The 23,960-nt window shown below is 41.6% G+C and overlaps 1 protein-coding gene across 1 annotated transcript; it reads right to left on the reverse strand.

The window, feature by feature from the left end:
* Positions 1-4,664: 4,664 nt before the first annotated feature.
* LOC111846232 (polyunsaturated fatty acid 5-lipoxygenase-like) lies at positions 4,665-18,223 on the reverse strand. Its single transcript, XM_072714109.1, has 20 exons — positions 18,049-18,223; positions 17,749-17,817; positions 16,390-16,416; positions 15,932-16,027; positions 15,311-15,370; positions 14,931-15,035; positions 14,409-14,492; positions 14,152-14,242; positions 12,974-13,006; positions 12,639-12,758; positions 12,362-12,462; positions 9,453-9,604; positions 9,114-9,254; positions 8,506-8,706; positions 8,326-8,412; positions 8,019-8,188; positions 7,697-7,809; positions 7,443-7,543; positions 7,174-7,344; positions 4,665-6,825 (listed from the first exon to the last, which is right to left on the reverse strand). The coding sequence occupies exons 2-20, from the start codon at positions 17,771-17,773 to the stop codon at positions 6,646-6,648; spliced, it is 2,058 nt and encodes a 685-aa protein (XP_072570210.1). The 5' UTR covers positions 17,774-17,817; positions 18,049-18,223; the 3' UTR covers positions 4,665-6,645.
* Between the last annotated feature and the right edge of the window lie 5,737 nt (positions 18,224-23,960).

The following is a 23,960-nucleotide window of genomic DNA, read 5'->3' on the forward strand; positions in this document are numbered from 1 at the left end:
ACCATTCTGTGGCGTACTTTGTAGATCGTGGTCTGTTGATGCGGAAGTGGACACCTCCTCAGACTCCTTTAGATTGGGCTATACTATTCCAGATAGTAGTTCCGTGTACCCTTAGAGACCAGGTACTAACTTTGGCTCATGACCACCCGTGTTCTGGACACTTAGGCATTAGAAAGACGCTCGCTCGTGTACTGAAATACTTCTATTGGCCGGGCATAAATTCGGAGGTTAAGAGATACTGTCGTTCGTGTCACATTTGTCAGCTGGTAGGGAAAACATATCAAGTGATTCCCCCTGCGCCCTTGCGTCCTGTCCCAGCTATCGAGGAGCCAGTAACCTTGTGGCAGATGCCCCCTCACGTTCCTGATGGATTTGTAATTTGGTTGTGTAATTGTATATTGTGGATTTTAGTGATGATTGTGAAATGTGTTTTTGTATACGATGTTAAATGGGTTAGAAATTGTGAATCCTACGAGGTTCACACTTATGGGGGGGGGTGTTACGTGCCGTTGTTTTTACCCCGCCTCCACGTGCGAACTCCGCCCACGACCATGCCCGCTCGACCTGTCCTGGCCCCGCCTCCACCTCCGGACCCCGCCTTCGTTTCCTGTTTGGCCTCCGTCATTTCCGTCCGGAGAAGGATAAGAGCCGGTCCAGGACACTCTTCGGGAGCTTAGCTCATTACTTGATTATTATTGGATTGTTTTCTTGGTTTTGATATTTGTGTATGACTTTTTGATTTCCCTGACTTACGATTCTTTGCCTTACCCCTTTCTGTACTTTCGCCCGGTTTTGCTTGCTTTTCTGGTTATCGATCTTTTTGCTTGCTTTTGGTTTACGTCTTCGCGCGCCCCTCTCACTTTGACGCTTTACTGTGTGTATGTTTTGTATGATTGTTTGGTGCTTAGGGAGTGATTGCCAGTTTTGTTTGGAAGTTTTTGTGACTGTTTTTGGATAGGGAGTTAGGAGTATCACTTGTTGTTTGGTTTTACACTTAGTTAAGCTAGCATTGGGTTGTGTTGGACAAGTGGGTTTTTGTTTCTTATTTTGGCGATAATCACTCCTGAGTCTTTCTGCACTAAACCATTTGTTCTGTGTCTGTCTTGCGTGAATAAAATATAAAAAACTATAAAAATATCCCCTTTGTCCACGTGTGTTCCCTTGTACACCACACCCTGTGTTCCCCTCGTTCCCCTTTCCCCATTCCCTTCATCTGTTACACCCTAACCCCTAGACAGGGTCGTAACACTTGATCCTGTTATCCTATGCAATGGTGGTGCAGGAGGTAGTGCTACTGTTTGGCAACTGGAGGGTTGCAGGTTTGAGCCCCTGGTCCTCCTGACATCATTGAAGTGTCTTTGAGCAAGACACTGTTGATGACCTGCTCCTTACATAAGAACTATACAAACCAGAGGAGGCCATTCGGCCCATCAAGCTCGCTTGGGGAGAACTTAACTAATAGCTCAGAGTTGTTAAAATCTTATCTAGCTCAGATTTAAAGGAACCCAAGGATTCAGCTTTCAGTACGTTATCAGGAAGACTATTCCATACTCTGACTACACGCCGTGTAAAGAAGTGCTTCCTTAAATCCAGTTTGAAATGTTCTCCCGCTAATTTCCACCTATGGCCACGAGTTCTTGTATTTGAACTAATGCTAGGAAGATTCCTTATATGAAGCTGATCTATATGACAGCTGAAATGTTGTTCAAAAGGAAAAAAAAGTCTGTTATTTCTCAATTACGAATAATCTACCAGCAAATCATAGTTTGTGCCTTTCCAAGTAAAATGTTTAAAGCTTAAATGTGCCGAAGGAAGTTTTATCTAGTTTTATCCGCCGTGGTCGTGTCTCATTCAAACAGTATATTCTGTGCAAGCCTGGAAAATATTGTATCAGATTATAGATACTATGAGACAGGAAAACATGATCTTTTCACTGCCTTCAGGTTTATACAGGCAGGCAGGCAGGCAGGAAAGAGAGCAGAATAAAGGCGAGTGGGTTGTGCTACAGCTGACTGAAGGAGCAGGAGGGTGTGGCAGAAAGGTTACTGTAGGTCATTTTTTCTGCAGTCTATCTCTTGCGAAACAAGCAGTCAAAAAAGATGCTGCTGCTGGGAACTGCTTGAAAGAACAGAAAAGAACAACCTCCTGAACTTGGAAACCAGGGTTCCCCAATTCCAGTCCTGGGGGGGCAGAATTCAGCACTGTTTGCAGATTTCCCTGTTCAAACACACCTACTAACCTTGGTAATTAGCAGGGAAATCTGCAAACTGCAAAAGGACCAAAACTGGAGAACCCTGCTGTAAACCCTAAGGGTCGCAAAGTGCTCAGTTCTCTATTTGCCTTTCGAGATGACGCAGCTCTGGATTCTTATTGTCCAAAGAAGGGGAAAGTCCTTCTGCTGAGAAGTATTTTCATCGTCAAGCAGAGGGTGATGAAACTTGCCATGAAAGAAGCCAGTGGTTTGTAATAATGAATGTACAGTATGCACAGCCTCATAACACTCCTGAACATTACGCGGTTTGTAATAACGAATGTACAGTATGCACAGCCTCATAACACTCCTGAACATTACGCGGTTTGTAATAACGAATGTATGCACGGCTTCATAACACTCCTGAACATTACGCGGTTTGTAATAACGAATGTACAGTATGCACAGCCTCATAACACTCCTGAACATTACGCGGTTTGTAATAACGAATGTATGCACGGCTTCATAACACTCCTGAACATTACGCGGTCTGTAATAACGAATGTATGCACGGCTTCATAACACTCCTGAACATTACGCGGTTTGTAATAACGAATGTATGCACGGCTTCATAACACTCCTGAACATTACGCGGTTTGTAATAACGAATGTATGCACGGCTTCATAACACTCCTGAACATTACGCGGTTTGTAATAACGAATGTATGCACGGCTTCATAACACTGCTGAACATTACGCGGTTTGTAATAACGAATGTATGCACGGCTTCATAACACTCCTGAACATTATGCAGTGATGGAAATAACAGTTCTTTTTTTTTTCTTATGGGCAAAGGTTATTAGGTTTATCCTCAAAATAATCAGTAGGAGAATTATAGGGTAACACTTAACTCTTTAAGAACCCTGACGCTGACAGCTTCTGCCTCTTGTGACTGGCTTGTTCTCACTGTTCACATAAGAGGAGTGCAGTGCATTGAGAGCAGGCAGTGAAAGTTGGGCATGAAGGTATAAAGTATGGCTCTCATATACGACAAGGTTCCCTTCATTCACACCAAAGAACCACTGGAAAGAATCAGATCATCTGTGAACATAACATCAATAATTTGTCAGTTCAAGGTGAAAATTTGACCTAATAACAGACTTAGGGAATAGTATTATTTGTTTCTATACTGGCCGATACAGTGCGTGTGTGACAGCGTTAAAGCATTTTTCAGTTTTCTGCAAAGTTTTCATTACAATAGTTTTATATATGAATTGCTGAATACGTCAAAATGCAGTGGCAGATATAGCAAATGTGCCTAAATTTCAAAATAGTAAAAGACATTTTATTTCTACTTTCAGTTGTTTATTACAGAAACTCTTTACTTAGGGAGATACAAATATTAATACATCCATCCATCCATCCATTGCCCAACCCGCTTATCCTACTGGGTCGCGGGGGGTCCGGAGCCTATCCCGGAAGCAATGGGCACGAGGCAGGGAACACATACACATGGACAAAATTAGTATTAAATTGACCACAGTTACATGTATCATAGTTACTAAAGGTGAAATTACTTGAGGATTGGCCAAGACTTGACATGACTTGCTTAAGTGTAACCAGGTGGAAATACAGGGAGGAACGTAGTTCCTTTAAGGGAGTGGCGCTGGGGAGTGAGGTCATCACTCTGTGAACAGGGAAAAAGGGAAGTGTGTTCGGGTGTGGTGGACATTCGTTTACTGGAAAAAGAGGGATCCTCTTTCGGTCTGAACTACTAGTGAGGCATTTGTGGAAATCCCTGGGGTTTATCGTAACCAAGGAGGAATTAGAAGCGTTAGATTTAGGAGGAAGTCAGATGAGGGAGGATTGAGCGTGGACACTGTGGTGGTCTGGCCTGGTGAGCTCAGTGGGTGGTGGTTCCTTGGTGAAGAGATGTGTTGAGGAAGCCACGTGTAGAGAAATGACTGATAAAAGTGTTTGTTGGATGAACAGCGTAGTGCATATGAAACATTTAATTATGGATAAGCTGAGTAATGTATTTGGTTTGGCGCAGGACTGCCACTACTGTGATTGTATTGGGGATCTTTTTCCCGTTTTCTCTTTTTATTTATTTTCTACTTTTGAAGGAGAATAAGGGGTTTATAAAACTTCTGGCTTGCCTGATTTAAGGGTTTTCTTAAATTTGAATTTTTACGAAGGCCAAATTGTAATTTTCTTTTCATTGTTTAATAAAAGATCCCACATAAGAAGTTGCTTGTTGTTTCGTGGATACCTTCCCCGGCAACATAAGTGTCTAACATGTCTTGACATTCTTGCTTCTAAGAAGTAAGACTTGAGACTTGACTTGAAACTTGATGCATAGGACTTCTGACTTAGTGAGTATAGAAAAGAATCGCCCCCATTCAAAATATTCACATTTTGTTGCTTTGCATCCGGAAATGAAGACACACACAATGTTTTTTTTTTCCCCAGCTGTATTTACTCAATGCAACTTATAACAACCAAGTGAAAGACATACTGTAATAGCAACAGTCCAGGAAAACATTAAAAAGAAAACAAAAAATCACTCAGATGGTTAAAGGATTACCCCCCCTGTGTCAGTACTTTGTGCTTCAGTATTTTGACTAATGGCCCAGTCTCTGCTGCAGAGAAACACCCCACAACAAAATGCTACCACCTCCATGCTTTACTGCAGCTATGCCAGGGGTGGCCAATCTTATCCGCAAAGGGCCGGCGTGTATGCGGGTTTTCTCTGCAACTCCCTAATTAGATTACTAATTAGAGGACTAATTGGCTGAAGAGTCCTCACACCTGAGTTTGAACAGCTGACCTACAGGTTATCCCAAAAACCTGCCTACACACCGGCCCTTTACGGATAAGATCGGCCACCCCTGAGCTATGCTGTTCTTTGGATGGAAAGCTCTATTGACTTTCCGCCAGATAAGCCTTTTGGCATTGAGACCAAAGAGTGTGATTTCGGTCTCATCTGACCATAACACCTTCTTCAAGGTGCCTTTTGGCAAATCGAGCACAATCGAGACTTAACGTGACCCTTGTTCAGGACTGACTTTTTCTTGCGACTCTCCCATACAAGCTACATTTGTGGAGCATGTGTGATATTGTTGTCACATGCACACAATGACCACTCTTTGCCAAAGATTACTATATCTGCCCTCTTGATAGCCTCTGTGACCACTTTCCTCCTCGCTCTTCTGTTCAGTTTGGAGCGACAGCCTGACCTGGAAGGTCATAATAATACCAAACACTTTCCATTCCTTGATTATGGACTTTACTCTGCTCCTAGGGATGAATAAAGCCTTTGATTTCTTTTTGTATCCAGCTCCTAACTTGTGTCTGTCCACAACTTTATCCCTGAGATCTTTGGCAGCCGCTTGCCATAGCTGATTGTTTGCTTTCAGTTTCACTTCCAAGCACTGGAATGCTCCAGGAACAGCTGTTTCATGCTGAACTCATCAGGATGATTACAAATGATCACAGGTGGAAGCCAAGTATTTCTTTTTGGAGGGGGGGGTGATCCTTTAACCATCTTAGTGATTCTGTACTGTAGGTATGAGCTTCATATCTCAGGCAAAATCAAAAATATATGTAAAGAACACAGTAATCAAAATGAATGAAGCCCCCTTGATTATTGCTATATTTCCCCCCACAGCTCACAGGCATGTCCTACATGTGTCTTTGCTCACTTCTCCATATTTCTCAACAGTTTGGAACATCAGGAATAGGAGCCAAGACAGCCTGCAGCCTTATGGACATCCAGCACGATGCAGACTAAATACAGATTAGGAGAAGACCAAAGCCCCAGGGATTACAATGCCACATGTGATTAGGTGATACTCTGCCCAACACCAACACCAACTATGTTCTATGTGCTCAATTTCAACTATCAATTACAGTCATGCATCACTTAACGACAGGGATACGTTCTGAGAAATGCGTGATTTGGCAATTTAGTCACTGTCTGAATATTAGAGTATACTTTCACAAATTTAAATAGTATAGCCTATTACAAGCCTAGGCTACAGTAAACATTTTTATAAGTAGAAAGAGCAGACCTGCACTGTAGAATAATGATAAAAAGTACAGTACAGTAAATGTATAAACCAGTAACATAGTTTTTTTATTATCATTATGAGTTATTATAATTGTATCTGTTATACTTCTATACGACTGGCAGTGCAGTAGATTTCTTTGGATGAGCATCACGACAAACACGTGAGCAATGCGTTGAGCTATGATGTCACTAGGCGATAGGAATTTTTCATCTCCGTTATAATCTTATGGGACCACCGTCGTAGATGCAATCCTTTGTTGACCAAAATGTCGTTATGCGGAACATGACTGTAATAATATCTACCAGCCACTACTCAGTAATTTGAGTAATGTTATCAAACAAACAAAGAAGGACATTATATTCTGGGTCATGCCCCCATCTTTCAGATGGCGATGCTGTTTTCAATATCACCTGGGTACAGATACTCGTACGGGAAGCTCTGACTCTTTGACCGCTCCTTAATTTCTTCCCCAATGTCATTTAGCTTTTCCTGGAAATTCTTGATCACATCCCTCAGATGTGGATCGTTGGATACATCATCTGCATAAGTTCCCAGGGCAACCTATGGGGGGCAGCATGGAGGGCTGAGTGATATAAATTATGTTAAGATTTTTTTCCAATAGCAAACCTACTTGAGATTGGAAAACTGAGGAACAAGGCTGTTTACTTTGTTACACTAAAGCTTGAAAAGAAGATTCCACAATAAAGTGCCATGAAATTGGTGCAAAATGACAGTGACTCAGTATCTTTTTATCACACAGAAAAGTAAACAGAACAAATCAATCCATCCATTATCAGGCCACTTACCAGTACAGGCTAACAGAGAAGAATGAGTCATTTAGGGATAAGAACATAGGGATCAAGGAATAACTGGAAAAGGTTCAGTACCAGCAAACAGATAAGCACTTACAAAATCTTCAGTGGCTTGACTGAGGAACCGGGCTACAGACATGCCCTGCAGGGTCGTCTTCATATCAGGCAGAGTATTCATGATGTAATCCTCATCTACCTCGTCCGCGTTCCTTGGTGGGGGCTGCCTCATTGTTGTGGGACCGTTTGGCATCCAAGCGTAAGTATCATACTGTAGGGAGGGTAAAGTATATGGCTGAACTTTGCTACAGCTTTAATAAAGATCTTATCATGCATGGATGGTGTGACTGTGATTATCAGCCATGTTACCTGTCCGTGGTTCACGGCGGCGTGCTGAGCTGAGCAGGTAAACATCACCATGCTCAGGTATTTGACTGCTTCTGCTTTAGTTTCCACTGTTTCAGGGAAATCTAATAAAATGCATAAAAAAATCTTTCTTGGCTTTCCTTAATGCTTAACAAACTCATCACCAGTGATGCTTTCTTTGTGATTTATAATATAAATACATACTTTACCTAAATAAATAAGAAAGAGAAATTTATTTCAGTTATTGACAGTGTTACCTTTTATTTTAAGTCCATAAGAGTGAGTATAGTACAAGAAGTTCTGAAGTTCTTTGTCCTTTTTAATATCACTGTCATCATTGTAGTATGTATCAACAACCTTCTGAAGAAATCTGAAATGACCATAAGTACTATTAATGCCATTGACAATATGTAATGATACTTTCAACGCTTACAGCAAGTGACAAAAAGCCGAAGCCACAATGTATCTGGCTAATGTACAATAGTAAAGGTGGCCTGTTCTTCCCAAGGCCCCTGGCAGAGTGGTGACAGATTGGATCTGTCACAACACACAATCAACAAAAAATAAGAGGCTCCTCACTCAGATATTGCATCCCAGATTTGCATGGCATCATCCCGGTAGTGATAGTTCTTCAGCTTCTGCACTCCACGGCTCTCCAGGTTGTCAGGCAGACAGAGGCTCTTGTATGTCAGTTGTTTGACTGCTCTCTGTAACACCTCCCACTGGGCGTCCATGCCAAAGCCTGTGTACTGTGAGGGAAATGAGACTGTATGACTCACATGTACTGAGTTCAACAGTTGTGCTGCATAATATGATCTGTTGCATATTAAGGTGGAAACCTTTTAGATTGTTTTCATGTCAATAAAAAACAGAATGTCCATCTAACCTCCATAAAGAAACCAGTGTTGTTGATGAGTGTATTTCTGGCGGCTACGTTGATTGGGATTGTGTATCGCCCGGTGACAGCAAAGATCTGAATGTGGACACAGGAAGGAAGTGTCCTTAAACTCTTACATCACCCAGATATTTCCATGTTCTTTGCCTACTTATGAAAAAAGACCTGCACCCTTAGGATTGGATGGTGATCATGCAGCGATGTGAAGATGCTGACGAAGAAGATCTCAGCCAGCAGGTGTGTCTTCAGAAGGTGGGATACCAGCTCATGGATGTAAAAGTCAGAGTTACGGACCCAGATCTTCGCCAGAAGCCAGGCCTCGGCGTCCTTTGGAGTGAAGATGGGATTCTCATCATCAGGCTTTTGTTTCAACTGTGGAAGTGCAGAGAATGGACATCAGCTCAACTGTTCAATGTATTACTGTCACATCTCGGGAAGGACGGAAATGAAGGCAGACATGGGGAAAACCAAAAGGGGCTTTATTTAAACAAAAACAACTGACAAGGCCAAAGGAAATAGACCACAAGGGGTCAAAACAGGGTAGGGAGAATCAGGAGAGAACGTGGGGTAAGCTGAGGAGCACAAGCAGACAGTAATATCAATGACTGGACTGGGGAACTCAAGACAGGGAGGCAGTATATACACCACTGACGAGGGAGGAGATGAGAGGCACTTGGGGTTCCACACACGGGCTGTAACGAGAGGAAGGGTCAAACGAGTAGGAATGTAGGGCGTGACAATTACAATAAAGGGGTACCATATGAATAAACCTTCATGACCTGGATGGCGATGGGCATCAGTCCCTGCTCCGTCTCCTGAAGAAGCACGATTGGTGCAGCCAGATACTGTCGATGGCCATGAGTGATGCCCTCTTTAATGTTATCAAGCAGTTCATAATCAACCATATAAATTTTCCCATTCTAAGAAAACAAGACAAAAAATATCAATTATAATAATAAATAAGTAGAATTTCTCCCTTAACTACAGAATTGGTTAAGAGATTGACCTATTAAATTAAGGTTGATTCTAGTATAACCAGCTAGCATGAATATGATCTGTTGAACTGAAAATGCATCACATTTCCACAGACTAGGGGATAAGTCGTTTAATGGTCCCACCTGGATGAGCTCGCTGATGTTAGGGCACACGTCTGATATCCCCGGAATTTTCTCTGGGATTTTTGTGCACTTCTCTATCATTCCTGGGTTACATCCATTAAGGAACTGACTCCCAAAAAAGGCATCATCCTTCCAATTTTTGGAGATGTACACTGGAAGAAAGATTAAGTACTTTGGTTGTGAGGACCCTATACCCCTCAGCAGAGGGACAGGATGAGGATCACAGACTCAGTGTTCACTCCAGAAGGAATGAGGATAGTCCCTGTGACTGTGTGAATATGTCTTTGATCCACTCTATTCCTACTCTGTCAGAGTCCCATCATCTGTTCACAAAGGGTGCTTTTCCACCACACCAAGTACCATATTTTTGGTACTTTCGGTACTTCCATAAAGTACAAAAAGTATGGTACTTCTATTGTGTTGGTTTTCCACTGGCGTAAAAACTGGTACCGGCACCAAATTACATCATCAGTGACCGCCCCTGACTGATATCATCACAAAGTTATTATGTCCTTATGATCCTTCACTTTCTTGTAGTCTTGCTTAAGTTTTTTGATTTTCAAGCGGCATTGTTCTGTCAGGGTCAGCCCCTGCTGTGGTCCTTCCGTGTCCCTTCCCCGTTTGACCAGCAGGTGTTGCTGGTCATCCCGTTCTCATGTTAGTCTTTGTTCTCCCTTGTTGCCTGTCTGGTCTTGTGGCTCTATGTGTTGAGCATGTGGTTGTCTGTGTACCCTTCTGTCCTGAGTACCCTTCTGTCCTATGCTTGAATCCCACCTCCTGTTTTTGTATTTTGCTCCCTAGTGTTTCATTTGAGTTTCTTGTGTCTGATTTTGTATTTGGTTATTGGTTTTGTTCCTGGTGCCCTTGCTTGTGTCTTTACCTGTTCTGTAATTCCCCAGTGTTAGTTTGTTTCCTTGGTTAGTTCTTAGTTCCCCTGTTTTCAGTGTCTTTGAGTTAATTGGTTTCACCTCTGTCCTGTTTCCCTAGTCTTTGTTAATCAGCCTCACCTGCCCTGTGTTAGTCCCGTTACCCATTAGTATTTTAGTTCCTGCCTGTGTTCAGTTCCCCAGTGGTTCATTGTCTTCAGTATGTCTAAGGTAGTTGTAGGTTGATGGTTTTTTTCAGTGTTCTGCGTGCATTCAGTTTTTGTTATGTAGTCTTGTTTAATCCCCTCTCTGTTTTTGACCCCTTGTGGTCTTTTTGGTTTAGTTGTGTTTTTTTGTGTTTTCTGTTTTGTTTAATAAACCCCTTTCTGTACCTGGAGCCGCAAGTGGGTCGTCCGCCCTTTTCTGAGCCTGCACCATGCCTCGTTCCCGTGCCCGAACCGTCCGGAACCATGACATGTTCGGTGTTTCGCATGCGGCCCATTTCTTCCAAGCAGCTTGCTATTACGGCAAATACTTTTTTATTTCGAGTCGTGCCATCCAAATCCCGCTGGATCTGTTCATCCAACCATATGGCGATTAAAGCCTGTGTTTCCTCGTTTGTCCATCCTTCCATTTTACTTTTTAAATATTTTTTTTTTCTACTGCTTTTTATTTTGTTTCTCGCTATTCTCTGTGTGTTTCAAAACATGGCGCTTGTATTTTGTGTTTCAGCAGCAGGCTATTTGCATAACCAATCAACAGCAAATACGTTTGCAAGTCCCACCCCAAAGTATCGAAGTACCAAAGAAGTACCCCAGCTAGTTTGGCACTTTCAGTACTGGAACTTTTGGTACTGGTACTCGAACGGAAGTCAATGGAGAAGCGAAAGTACCGTAGTTGTATGGTGGAAAAGCACCCTTACTTCCGGTCAGGTACTAGTACCAAAAATTCCAGTACCAAAAATTCCAGTACCAAAAGTACCATACCAGCTGGGGTACTTCTTTGGTTGTTTAGTACTTTGGGGTGGGACTTGAAACGCTTTCTTTGTTGATTGGTTATGCAAATAGCCTGCAAAAACACAATACATTTGCCGCCCTGAAAAAAGTTACGAACAACGATAAACAAAGTAAAACAAAAAATTGCAATCTGGTCAGAAGAACAGATACAAGAAATAGATCAGGATGGCAAGAGAAGACATTTTGAAAGTGTTTAATATTATAGGACAGCAGGCAGATAGCATATATAGCATATAGCTTGCTGTCCTAGTGATGTGATTTTGTTGTAAATATAGCGATGTGATTTTGATGTAATAAATATTGGGGAATTTATAAAACAAGAACTGAGTTCAGCAATTTCTCACAAACCCATCTAGGAGTGATTCAAACTACAAGGATGAAAATTATTATGATTGTCTCGGAGATCGCATGCAGCGCTTATGCAAAAGTAGCAGGGGTAAACTATAAACTGATTTTAAACATATATTAGATGATCCATAAAAGGAATAATAATTAAAATTGCAAAGCTACTGTAGCTAATGTTGCTTTTTTTCTATGACAGAGTAAAAATGTTTTAGCAAAACATAAATGCCCTGCGCTATGATGTCCGTACAGAACTGAAAGTAAGAAAAAGCCTGTTCTTAATCTAGCTGACTAGCGATGTAAGAATTGCACGTGCATAACATGCTATGTTGGTATTAATATTGCACATCATCCAGCCCTATAATATACTACAGTCATTTTTTGAACTTGGTACAAAATGCCCTGCCTCACGCTGTGATGTCAATCGGCGCTGGTACCAGTTTTTATGTCAATGGAAAACCAACATCTTGAAGTACTGTACAGTACGTTTGGTACTTTCTCGAAGTACCAAAAGTACGGTACCTGGTGTGGCGGGAAAGCGCCCCAATCCGCTGCATCTGAGTCCTGGGATTCTGTGCTAAAGTCAATGTAATAGAATAAAATACCCACATTCCCTGTTTCTGAAGTAGCAGTATTTTAAATACTATGAAAATGATGATATAATTTTCCATAAAACTTGACTTACCTGCTTTTTTACTTGGAAATAAAAATACTCTTTTTATGTCATCAATCTTTCTCCATCCGCAGCCAAAATTATTAAGTCTCCTTAGCACAGTCTGAATAGCCCTTTAGCAAACACAAGAGAATATTATTATGGCATTTAACAAACCTAAAGGGACAAATCAAATGCCAAAAACAGATTTTTATTGGGATAATATTTATAACTTATCATCCTGGTAACTGACCATGTCTGATTAGAACTCTCTGGAAGTCTTTGCATACTTTGTGAACTCAGCACTTACACAACCACGGAATTTTTGATTAATATCAGAAGTTTATGGGGGGCGAACCACAGGTCTGCTGGCAGCTGGAGGAAGTCACCATCTTTCACAAAGCTTGGAAGACCACTTTTGTGGATCTTTCTGTGAAGAGAGGAAATCTGCTCCATCAACTGAAGTTTTCATCCTTCAAGATAAGCAAACTTCACTGTATATTTTCTGTGACTATGCAAACACACATAATGGGGTTAGCTGGAATTCAGGGAGTTATGTATTCCAACTTGATATCTGTTAATATATACATACATGCAAAAACAAACAAAACACCAGTAAAATGAAGCATGGTATGAATTACTCACTCAATATCTTTGGAAATTTTCTGTCCAAATATCCTGAAAAATAAAATCAGATGAAACCGGTGAAATATACAGTAACAATGAAACCAGTTCCAAATGGAACCATTTGACAATGCAAGACTGGAAGCAACCATGCTGGAGAAAGTGTGTCACTCTGTCCCTGGTCAGTGAATCCTGATGTTCCCAACATGAAGCCATTCTGCAGCTGTGATGACCCAGACTGGTGTACCCAGCTGTGTACTGGGGAATGTGGAACAGGGCACACTGTACATTGACTGGACATGAGTGGAAATGAGAATTTATTCATCTGTCATAATTGTTAATAATACAGGGTGACAATGAGCTTGGAGCAAAGGGACACCTAGGACAAGATGCCAGTCCATCACACACTCTCATCCTCACTCACATGCACACAAACACACACACACAATATGTGATATTTATATTATTAAATATTGGGATGCTCAATAATACTGGGTTCGACCCCCCCCCCACCACACACACACACACACACACACACACACAGATTGTGTATCTATATCCATTTCTATGGCATAATCCTGATCCCAACTATGACAACCCTGATCCTAACCCAGCCCTAACCTTAACCTTAATACAAGACTTTCTTTCGGCATTTTTGTTTTTTGATTGCAGTCACAGATTTTTTTTATAAAATTGAGTTTCCCCTTGTGGAGACCAAAAATGTCCCCACATGCTCAAAATAACAGGTTTTTATCACGTTGTGGGGACATTTGGTCCTCACAATGCATTATATATATGACCAGACACACACACAGACACACACTAATGGGCAATATAAAAACACAACTTAGTCTAGCCACATGGACTGTGGGAAGAGACTGGAGTACCCAGAGGAAACCTGCATCACACAAAGAGGAGCTACTGGGCAAAGCAAGGTAAACTCAAACCTAGAAGTGCGAGAGTGCAGTGCGAGAGTGCAGTGCGAGAGTGCAGTGCTATCCACTGAGCCATGGCACTGCCTGTGCATTCAAACACAATGACAAATACAACAGTCAATAACAGTGATTTCAAATTAAAAATAAATCAGGTTTTAAAGATGTACAACTCTGTTTGCATCCAAGAGATCCATGGAAGAACTTTACAGGGTGCTGTGAAGATACAGTGGTGTACTGTAGAAAGCTGGAGCCAAATCTACTCACAGAAGATAATGGATCACACCACTGATCAGGTTCCTTGCTTTCTCTTTCATGGTGTACTGGCGAGTTATGGTTGGATTCGTTACTCTTGCAGCTAAGTGAAGCAGGAAAATAACAGGCATATTAAAATGCTTTAATTTACTGTAGGCAGATTGGTTCACCCTCATATCTGCTTATTAATATTAATTAATGAAATAAACAATCATTGATGGAAATCCTAGAGTATCAGTCTGGATGTTTGATCACAGGAAGCTCCTTACATTGCACAGTCATACTCTTTATCACATATGAAACTTCACCCCTGGATGCGGTCTTCTCTTGCTCATCTGTCATCTCAACTGTGGCTGCAAGGTCATATGAACAATTAGACTCGAAATGGCAAACTGCTAATAGACATTCACACTATGTTTACTAGCAGTAGTGTGTCTATAACAATTAGGCTGAACAGTCAATACAGTTTTTCCACAGGGGACTGCTGGTCAGAAACTACAAAATGGTTAAATTGTCATTTTACTGAATACTTAGATTGTGCGATAATTTTTTCTATACATTTTTTTTTCTTAAAATTACATTTGCTCACACATTGATTTGTCATGATAAGCTATAGAAATACGCTAATATTTGAATTGGTTAGTATTGTGCAACAGGTTAACCACATCACTAATGCAAGGACTGTCAAATGGAATTATTTTATTTCCGACTGGCCCAAAAGTCAAGCGGCCCACCGGGAAATCTCCCGATTAGCCACTCCGGGCCATTGATGGAAATCCTAGAGTATCAACCTGGACTTCCGATCAGAAGAAGCTCCTTATGATTCTCAGTCATGGCCATACTCATATGTGAAACATCAAGGGTCTTCAGTTTGCCAGATGTCTCCTTAATTGCAACTGCAAAGACATAAGAACAATTAGACATGACTTGATATGGTCAACTGCTGGTAAACATAGTATGTCTGTTTATAACAATTAGGCAAAACAGTCAATGCAGTTTTTCACATTTCATAACGTCACAAAGAATGCATGATTTGGTGCAAGTTATACAGTTAGACTGTGATCACATTTTTGGGTAAATTACATTTTGGGTTGTTTCTGTTACTCACAAAGGTGTCCTAAACAGATCACAGCTCACCCTGAATTTCAAGCTAATAGCTGGACTCACTTACGTTGTGTTTTATCCAAAGGTTTCTTCCACTTCTCTGGACACAGCTCCCAGAATATCCCACCTAAGATACAAGCTTGGACTCAATTCTCTACATGCATTTTCTGTTATAACAGCCTTCAGATGGATGCGTGATATATAGTAAAAGCCTTGGGTAGAAATATTAATGATAATTAAGTGCATGCTTGTTTTTAGGTTTGAATGTCAGTCCTTGCAATTATGGTAACACTTTTGGGAAAGTATTATTTACATTCTCAGAGTAATGCATTCACTTGCATATTTTTTAAGTCAAATCCAGTTAACTGAAGTATTTTCAATGCAGGACCAGACGTGCTTTTCTCTTGGTATCAGGCTCTGGACTCATCAATTGTATAAAATAACACCAACCACCAAAAACAGAAGCTATCACAACACAGCAAAATGTTGGGGAACATGCAAATGCTCTCCCTGAATCACTGAAAAAGGAGGGGATATAAGCTGTATTGTTTCAAAGAAACAAATATTTACATAAGTGTAGCTGGAAATGTGACCACAGTCAGAGAAACAATCATGGGTCAGTTCTTTAGATTCACAAAAATATCACAGTTATTGTATGATCTTATGGAAATGAACAGGACTGACTTACTGGAATCATCTTTGGCCAGTGATAGGAGGGAGAGGGTCTTCTTATTATTCATACTGAATCCACGTTTGGACCGTGACATGAGGGGGGCAGTGATCTCTGAAAGGAAGATGGGTTAATCATAACTGAGCAAACTTCCACTTACCAAATGACATGCCCTGGTTATAATATCGTATACACATCAAACACATAATTCACAGGCCAGGCAACTGGCCATGGTGAAGAAAGAAAACAATTCATGATGTATTATAAACTGGCTAACATTTTACTACTGAAGGTGATCTATTACTTCACATTGTTACATTTGATGTTACACTGCTTCTCATACCAACAGAAAGAGTTTATAAGATCAGGGGTTAGCCAGATGGTCAGTCCAGCCCTGAGTGCCTGCAAGGTTTTACTGAGAAACGGAGACTATGGTGTTTCAACAGCCTACTGTAACTGTCACTGCTTAAACTTACCACAAGGAGCTGTCCAGCCAATAAGGTCTAGAGAAAATATTAAAATCCATTAGAAGGTGAAAGGAATTTTACTCAAAAACAAGGAGAACCATCAGTATCAAGAGCCATGTCTGAATTCCACACAGTGTCATTCAATGCACAAAAAACAAACATCATTCTAAAATGAACAAATGTATGTCTATGAAGGCTGTCATACCACATCTGACAAATTCTCATTGTTGTGAATCATCGTTTTTTTATTTGGAGAGAAATCAATTTTTGCAATTTTTGGATGCGTTAAAAAAAATGGTCAGTTTTTACACATGTGATCAGTTTTTCTGAATAGGAAGAAAACCTTTCATTTGGTACACAACATTAGCCTTTAGTGACTGATGGTATCACTGATTTACTTTTTGATTAGATACAAGTTTGGTACCACAGATGCCGAAATTCACTGCTGGCCCAAACCCGACAATAAATAAAAAATACCAAGCCGGCAGGGTGGGGGGGTGTAAATTTGCCAGTAGATGGATCATTACATTTTTATTTAGTGTCTAGGACATTCTCCCTACCCATGGGCAGCACTGACTGATTGTTGCTCATATTCTGCTGCTTATAATAATAATATAAACATTTAAATTACAAGGCAAAAAACACTGAATTTGGACTCAAAATGAAAACATTCAGATGGAAAGAACTGCTACATCAGTATCAATCTGCTCATCCTTACTAGCCTGTCTTATCATTTGATGACAAAGGGGATATTCAGCTGTTTGCAGCTGTTCTGAATTCTTGTGTTTATGTTGGTTTTTGCTTAATTTTTTAAAGTATTTTTCCTTGATTCATAGGTCTGTCGGTGTACAATTCATGTCCAGTAAAAATCCAGATAAAAATAAATAATAGGCTCAGTTTTATCTTTCTGGCTAATTAACAGATGATAGATTATGTTGCTGCTTTGATTTCAATATTAATTTTTGTTTTCCTGAAGTACCATTTGAAACATGTTTAAGCTACTTTAGAATTGGAGGAATGCAGTATCTTCACCTTATTCTTTTCACTTGTTTGCTCAAAAGAAACATGAAAAACACACTGTCACTCATGTTAGTGCATGTCATCAGTTTTACAATTTCTTTCAGTATGCAAAGTTTTCTCAATAAGTTGCAAAAATTTAGTATTGTGTTTGCTGTGAAAAAGTTTGATCAAATTTGCATGCAAAAATTTCATATATCCATGTAGTTTTTTTGGTGTTGCATTTGATGTGAAATGGCCTTTAAGCTGCTGACTGGGACCTGATTGCTCACATCCTGTAAGCTATGGCAGTCTGACATTGAGGGTCATACTAACACAAATGTGACTGAAACTTTTAAAATGATCACTTACCTTTGAGATATTTCTTCTTTTCCATTCCCTTTTCTCTCTTATGCTCATCCTCTTCCCAAGGCAGCTTTCCTAGAATAGAACATGTGTTTACTGACATCTCTTCACCATGGTAAGTACACACTACTTACTTTGCCGCGTAACATGTATGATATCTTTGGTGTAAATCCTACTTGCACGTGCAACCATCACATAGTGAACTTGCAGCTCCATCACACTCATTAACATGCGGGTGACCATCACATTCATATATAAAATGACCACATCCTCCCTCCTCTGTGTAATCAGCGACAGACCGGATACCTGAGCCTTCTGCTATGGTCTCCTTTGTGGTGGAAATGTTTTTGAAGACTGGAAAGTAGAAGACAGATTCCGAGCTCTGCACCTCAATGTATTTGCAGTAAAATTTTGTGAATGTCCTTTTAAAAAAAGATGTTTTCCGTTGGATGATGATTTCTTGTGGTTTTTTGTCAAACTTAAGGATCTTTGGGAAGGAAAAGGCAGTATTATCCACACAATAAAAACATCAGTATTATTCCTTAAGAATATCAGTATTCTTTTGAAAATACTATAATAAAGCATTACTTACAAAGTACAGATATATTTAGTATCATACTCACTGTCATTTGTCCTGTAACCCTGACCTCTCCAGACAGCTCTTCTCCATTTTTCAGCTGAATGTAAATGCCATCAGCAGAGGCGTCGGGTTCGATCCTGACTGTGTACTCCATCAGTGTGACCCTTCTCAGCAAACTAAGCAGTATTGAGGATGCTTGACAACAGCTTCTTATAGATCACAGTAAGATATAAATCTCATAAATCACACCTTTTTATGACATCTCCTATAGGTAGGAACTTGTCGTCCCCCGTTGGTAGGAACTTGTTTCTGTGGAATTCTTCACTGGAAGTCAGTGAGGAAACAAAGAATAAAATTCCTGTTTTCTGTCAAACGGTCTTCATTTAATTACTTTGTAGGTGGGGCCAGATGCACACCAGCTTCACTCTGTTATGTTCTCCGGTAAGCAATGCATTAATAAAGAGATAAGTGTTACCTGGTAATTTGGCAGCTATACATATGGAGGAGAACATAAAGCATAATGACAGGTACTAAAAACACAGAATATACAGGAAGGTACGATGGAGACTAAGACTGTGTTTCGGCAAGAATCTGGTGATATGATGCGTATCATGATACACAGGTTGTGATTCAATATATTGTAACATATTGAGATTTTTTAAATCAAATTTTTGGAAAACGGTATAAAGTATATAGAAGTATAAAGAACACACCACCATATGGATAAAATCTGAGCAAAAAAAATAAGTTTACCTTTACTGTCACTTTACAAATGCAAGCCCGTAAAAGCCAGGAAAAGGATAAAACTATAAAAGTGTAACGTTTATAGACTACAAGTGCAGGTAAGGTTCATTATAAAATAAAATATGTACAGTACTATGTAAAAGTCATGAGCCACCCCTCATTTCTTTATATTTCGCTATGAAGATGGGACAATAAGCACAGTGATTTATTGCAACATGTGCAAACATACATGTAAATACAGTATATAACACAAAGAGTTTGTGTAGCTCTAACGAGCTTTAAAGTCAATGTTTGGTATGACCACCATTATTCTTCAATACACTCTGGACCGTCTTAGGCAAGCTTTCTTGTCATTTCTTTAAGTCGACTTCAGGAATAGTTCTCCTGGCTTCTTGAAGGACATTCCATCACAGAGCCTCCACCATGTTTTATTGATGCCTTTAGACGCTCACTGTTACAGCTCTCTCCTGATCTCCTGATATATATTGATGAATCGTAAATTTCAAATTTGGATTCATTGCTCCATAAGTCCTGTTGCCACTGTTTTTCAGTCCATTCTCTGTGTAACCTGGTGTACGTCGGCCTTTTCTCCCCATTTCCTTTCCTTAATAATGACTTTTTGACAGCCGCCCTTCCATTGAGACCATTTCTGTTGAGGCTTCGGCGATCAGTACATGGATGGACTGAAGGGCCAGATGCATCTCTTTGGTCCTGTGTCAGGTACTTGCTGGATTGTTTCCTATTTTTTAAGAATGTGACTTTGAGATACAGTTCATCAGCTGCAGATAGTTCTTCTTTTGTCCTCCACTTGTCCAGTTTCCTGAATTATTTCAAGGACATATGGTACACCATGCTGAGATATGCTGAGATATGGCAAGTTTTCAGCTAATAGCTCTTTGGGAATTAAAACTACTATTGGTGCAAAACTACTATTTTATGCATGTCAAACTGTCTTGCCATATGAAAAAACAGCATGGTTCATATAAGGTTATGAAGCATTTTTCTTATTTCAATTATATATGACAATGCATGATGTTTTTTATATGTTCACTACCATCCTGGGTATGACATCAAACTTCATCCGGTCCTGCAGGTCCAAAAACTTGCAGGGAAAAATTTGGGGGTTGGTGGCAGGATTGGCCCTCCAGCCACCGTAAAACTTCACACAGCTCCGAATTGGCAGACAGGACACCATAGGAAGGCTGCACGCACCATGAAGGGGATGGGGTGGGGGGGGGAGGGGGCCTGGGGAGACTAAACCCTCGGAGGCCCAATAGAATCAGGCCTGTTGGGGCTCGGAACTGGAGTTGTGTTGAGGCGTCGTCTGCTGCACAGGTACACTTGGGTCCCAATCTGATGTAGCCCATCCGGGTAAGTACGCGGAACGTCTTGTCTTTCTGGTCCATATGACCATCTTCCTCTGCTGTCGGGGGAGCTTCGTAAACTCTGCGTTTCAGTGGCAGAACTCTCTGAGGTACGCAGGCCAGGGATTGGCCAGATCTCGGTAGGTGGGTATACTAATTGTTGGTTTGGTTGCTCTGATGGCTGCCCTACTCAGGGAGTAGCTGTTGCTGTGGTGGATCGGCTCCCCCTGATAGTGTCCGATGTCCAATATCAGGCTGATTCTAGTGAGTTTGCTTGCAGGTTATGTGAGGAACATGCAGACTTGGGTATGACTGCTGATTCTAACGTAATGTGGGAGACCCTCTGTGATAAGACACTGAAGGTTGCTGAAGGTTGTGTTGGTGGTGCAGGTGTGCCCATAAGGTGGTGTTTCATCTGGCAGAGTTCCCTGGATATCATCGAGAGGAGTCGCAGCAAGCAGCTTGATGGCAACTCCAGTCTGAATCAGGAACGGATAAGGATGGCTTCAAGGCTTCTGAGGGCAGATAAAGAGGCATTTGAAAGATGAATCTGTGAGTAAGTGACACACCATCTATGGAATAGCAACCCACCTCGTGCTTACAGAGGAATCGAAGAATTACACACTCCAAATCTGTTCCTCAGAGAGTCGCAGTCAGGACGGGTGATGGAACGGTCTATAGGGATGATGTGGCAGTTGTGACCCACTTAGTCGGCTACTTTGAGCAGCTGTTTAAAGCTGATCCTCTAGCTAGGACGTTGGACATCTCTGGGTCCACAGTTTTTGAGGCTCATCCTCCGATTAGCTGTGAACCACCCAATCTGACTGACAGGTGGTGAATCAGCCAAGGAGAGGGAAGGCTGCAGTGATGTGTGGTATCCAGGGTGAACTTCTCCAGGTTGGTGGGAAGGCTGTCCTCCTGGTATTATAAGCAATCTTTGCTTACATTTGGGAGACAGGATATTGTTCGACTCAGTTGTTCAAGCCGCCCTGTGGGACATCCTGAGACTTTGCAGGATCCCCTGAAGCTGTTGGATGTCATGACTGGCCAGTACACTGTGCTGTGCAGAGTGGAGGCAGAAACTCTGCATTCTTCCCAGTTAATCCTAGGGTTTGCTAGGGGTATGTTCCTGCTCCTACTTTGTTCAATGCTTACATGCACTGGGTGTTGGGCAGAGTCATGAGGTCCAGTGGATGTGGAGCATCTGTTGGTGAAGAAAGATTTACTGATCTTGGCTTTGCCGACAATGCTGTGATTTTCGAGGAATCAATGAAGGCTCTGATCGGGACTCTCATGAGACTGAGTGATGAGTCTGAGTGGGCTTGTGAATGGCCTGGATCAAAACCAAGATCCAGGCCTTTAATGACCTCTTGGGCACAACCATCAGCAGTGAGTCTGTCTGCAGAGAGAATGTCGACTGCATTGAGAGGTTCACTTACCTCGGCAACAACATTCATGTGTCTGGTGACTCTTCATATGAAGTCAGTAGACAGATTGGAAGAGCATGAGGGGTCATGAGGTCGCTGAACAGGGGTGTGTGGCACTCCTGATATCTTTGTAAGAGGACAAAGGTCCAAGTCTTTAGAGTCCTGATCTTCATTGCTGAGGACACAAGTGACTGGACCAGGTTAAGGGGATGCCCACATAACACCTGGCTGCGGCAGATAGACAGTCATTTCTGGAGGGTGGGACTGGACCGTGAATCTGCCTGGGGGGTTGCCAACTGCGATCCTGAGGTATTTAATTGTGTGGTGAGTGTGACATCACGCTGCACCAGTGCACGCTCCCCAACCTGACCAGACTTGACTGCAAGTCAGTGTTTTATCTTGTATGATTATGGCCACATTCATACCAAAAACACACTTGACATGGAAAAGCCTTTTGGAACACTATAGCACTTTTACATGAATTTTTAATTTTATTATACATTATAGCACATGACTGATGGTGTCACGATCCGCTCCGAACGATCCTCATGTGTGCCACGCCCCCTCATTACCTCATGTTACTTCCTGATTGTTCCCACCTATGTCTAGTTAATTCCAACATGTCCTGTGTATTTAGTCCGAGTCTCAGTCAGTCTTCCCCAGATCAGTCTTTGTAGTGTCATACGTTGTTCCTGTTTGTTGCCAGTCTGCCCCGGAATAAATCCCTTCTGTCCGTATTAACGGCTGCAATCGCCTGCTTTCCGGCTCGCTTGCCCCGCGCCCTGACAGATGGCAGCCCATTCTTGCATAATTAATGCTTGGAGTTTGTCAGAATTTGTAAGTTTTTGTTTGTCCAGCTGCCTCTTGAGGATTGACCACAAGTTCTCAATGCGATTAAGGTCTGCCGTAGGTATGCGTAAGGTAGGCCGTTTACAACCAGGAAAGAATGCTATTGGTTTCTACTAATAATCTTTAACAAATTGTTTATTTTAATGCATAATAAATATATACAATATAAATAGTATTGTGTCACCCTATATGTCATGTTGAAAATATATTGTTAGCAATGGCCACGCCCCCTGGTTGAGAACTGCTGGACTATAACAGCTGGGGTCCCTAAAGCACCCAATCCCAAAATAAATAATGGAATACCGTTACATGTTGACAATATAAAAAAGATAAAAAACACAATATTCTTCAATTAAATGTTTTCTTTAAAAAAATGGTTTTATTTTACAATTGGCATTGCTGTTGATAACAATTAATGCAGCCCTCCACAAACTCCTCCTTCATCTTTCAAAAGACAAAACAAACACAACGGAACATCTGACACAGAAATGAAAAACCATCCATTCATTCTCTGAAACAATTATTCAAGGTTGCAGGGGATCCAGAGCCTATCCTGGAAGTTATGGGCACAATGCAGGGAATAACCCAGGGTGGGGTGAAAACCCATCGCAGGGAATAACCCAGGGTGGGGTGCCAACCCATCGCAGGGAATAACCCAGGGTGGGGTGCCAACCCATCGCAGGGAATAACCCAGGGTGGGGTGCCAACCCATCGCAGGGAATAACCCAGGGTGGGGTGCCAACCCATCGCAGGGAATAACCCAGGGTGGGGTGCCAACTAGAGACCTGCGTGGGACGGATTTTTCAGTCCCACTTCTGCCCGCTCCCGCAAGATTCTGTCCCGCTCCCGCAAGATTCTGTCCCGCTCCCGCAAGATTCTGTCCCACTCCTGCCCGCTCCCGCAAGATTCTGTCCCACTCCTGCCCGCTCCCGCAAGATTCTGTCCCGCTCCCGCAAAAAATATACAGTAATACCGGTCTAAGTCGACACTCGTGGGACCAGCTTAAAGGTGACGACTTAGAGAATTGACGAGATACACCTAAGTCGACACTTTGGCGACTTACACTCACCTAAAGGATTATCAGGAACACCATACCAATACGGTGTTTGACCCCCTTTCGCCTTCAGAACTGCCTTAATTCTACGTGGCATTGATTCAACAAGGTGCTGAAAGCATTCTTTAGAAATGTTGGCCCATATTGATAGGATAGCATCTTGCAGTTGATGGAGATTTGTGGGATGCACATCCAGGGCA

Source organism: Paramormyrops kingsleyae, chromosome 7, assembly GCF_048594095.1.
Source record: "Paramormyrops kingsleyae isolate MSU_618 chromosome 7, PKINGS_0.4, whole genome shotgun sequence".
In the NCBI taxonomy this organism is placed as follows: domain Eukaryota; kingdom Metazoa; phylum Chordata; class Actinopteri; order Osteoglossiformes; family Mormyridae; genus Paramormyrops; species Paramormyrops kingsleyae.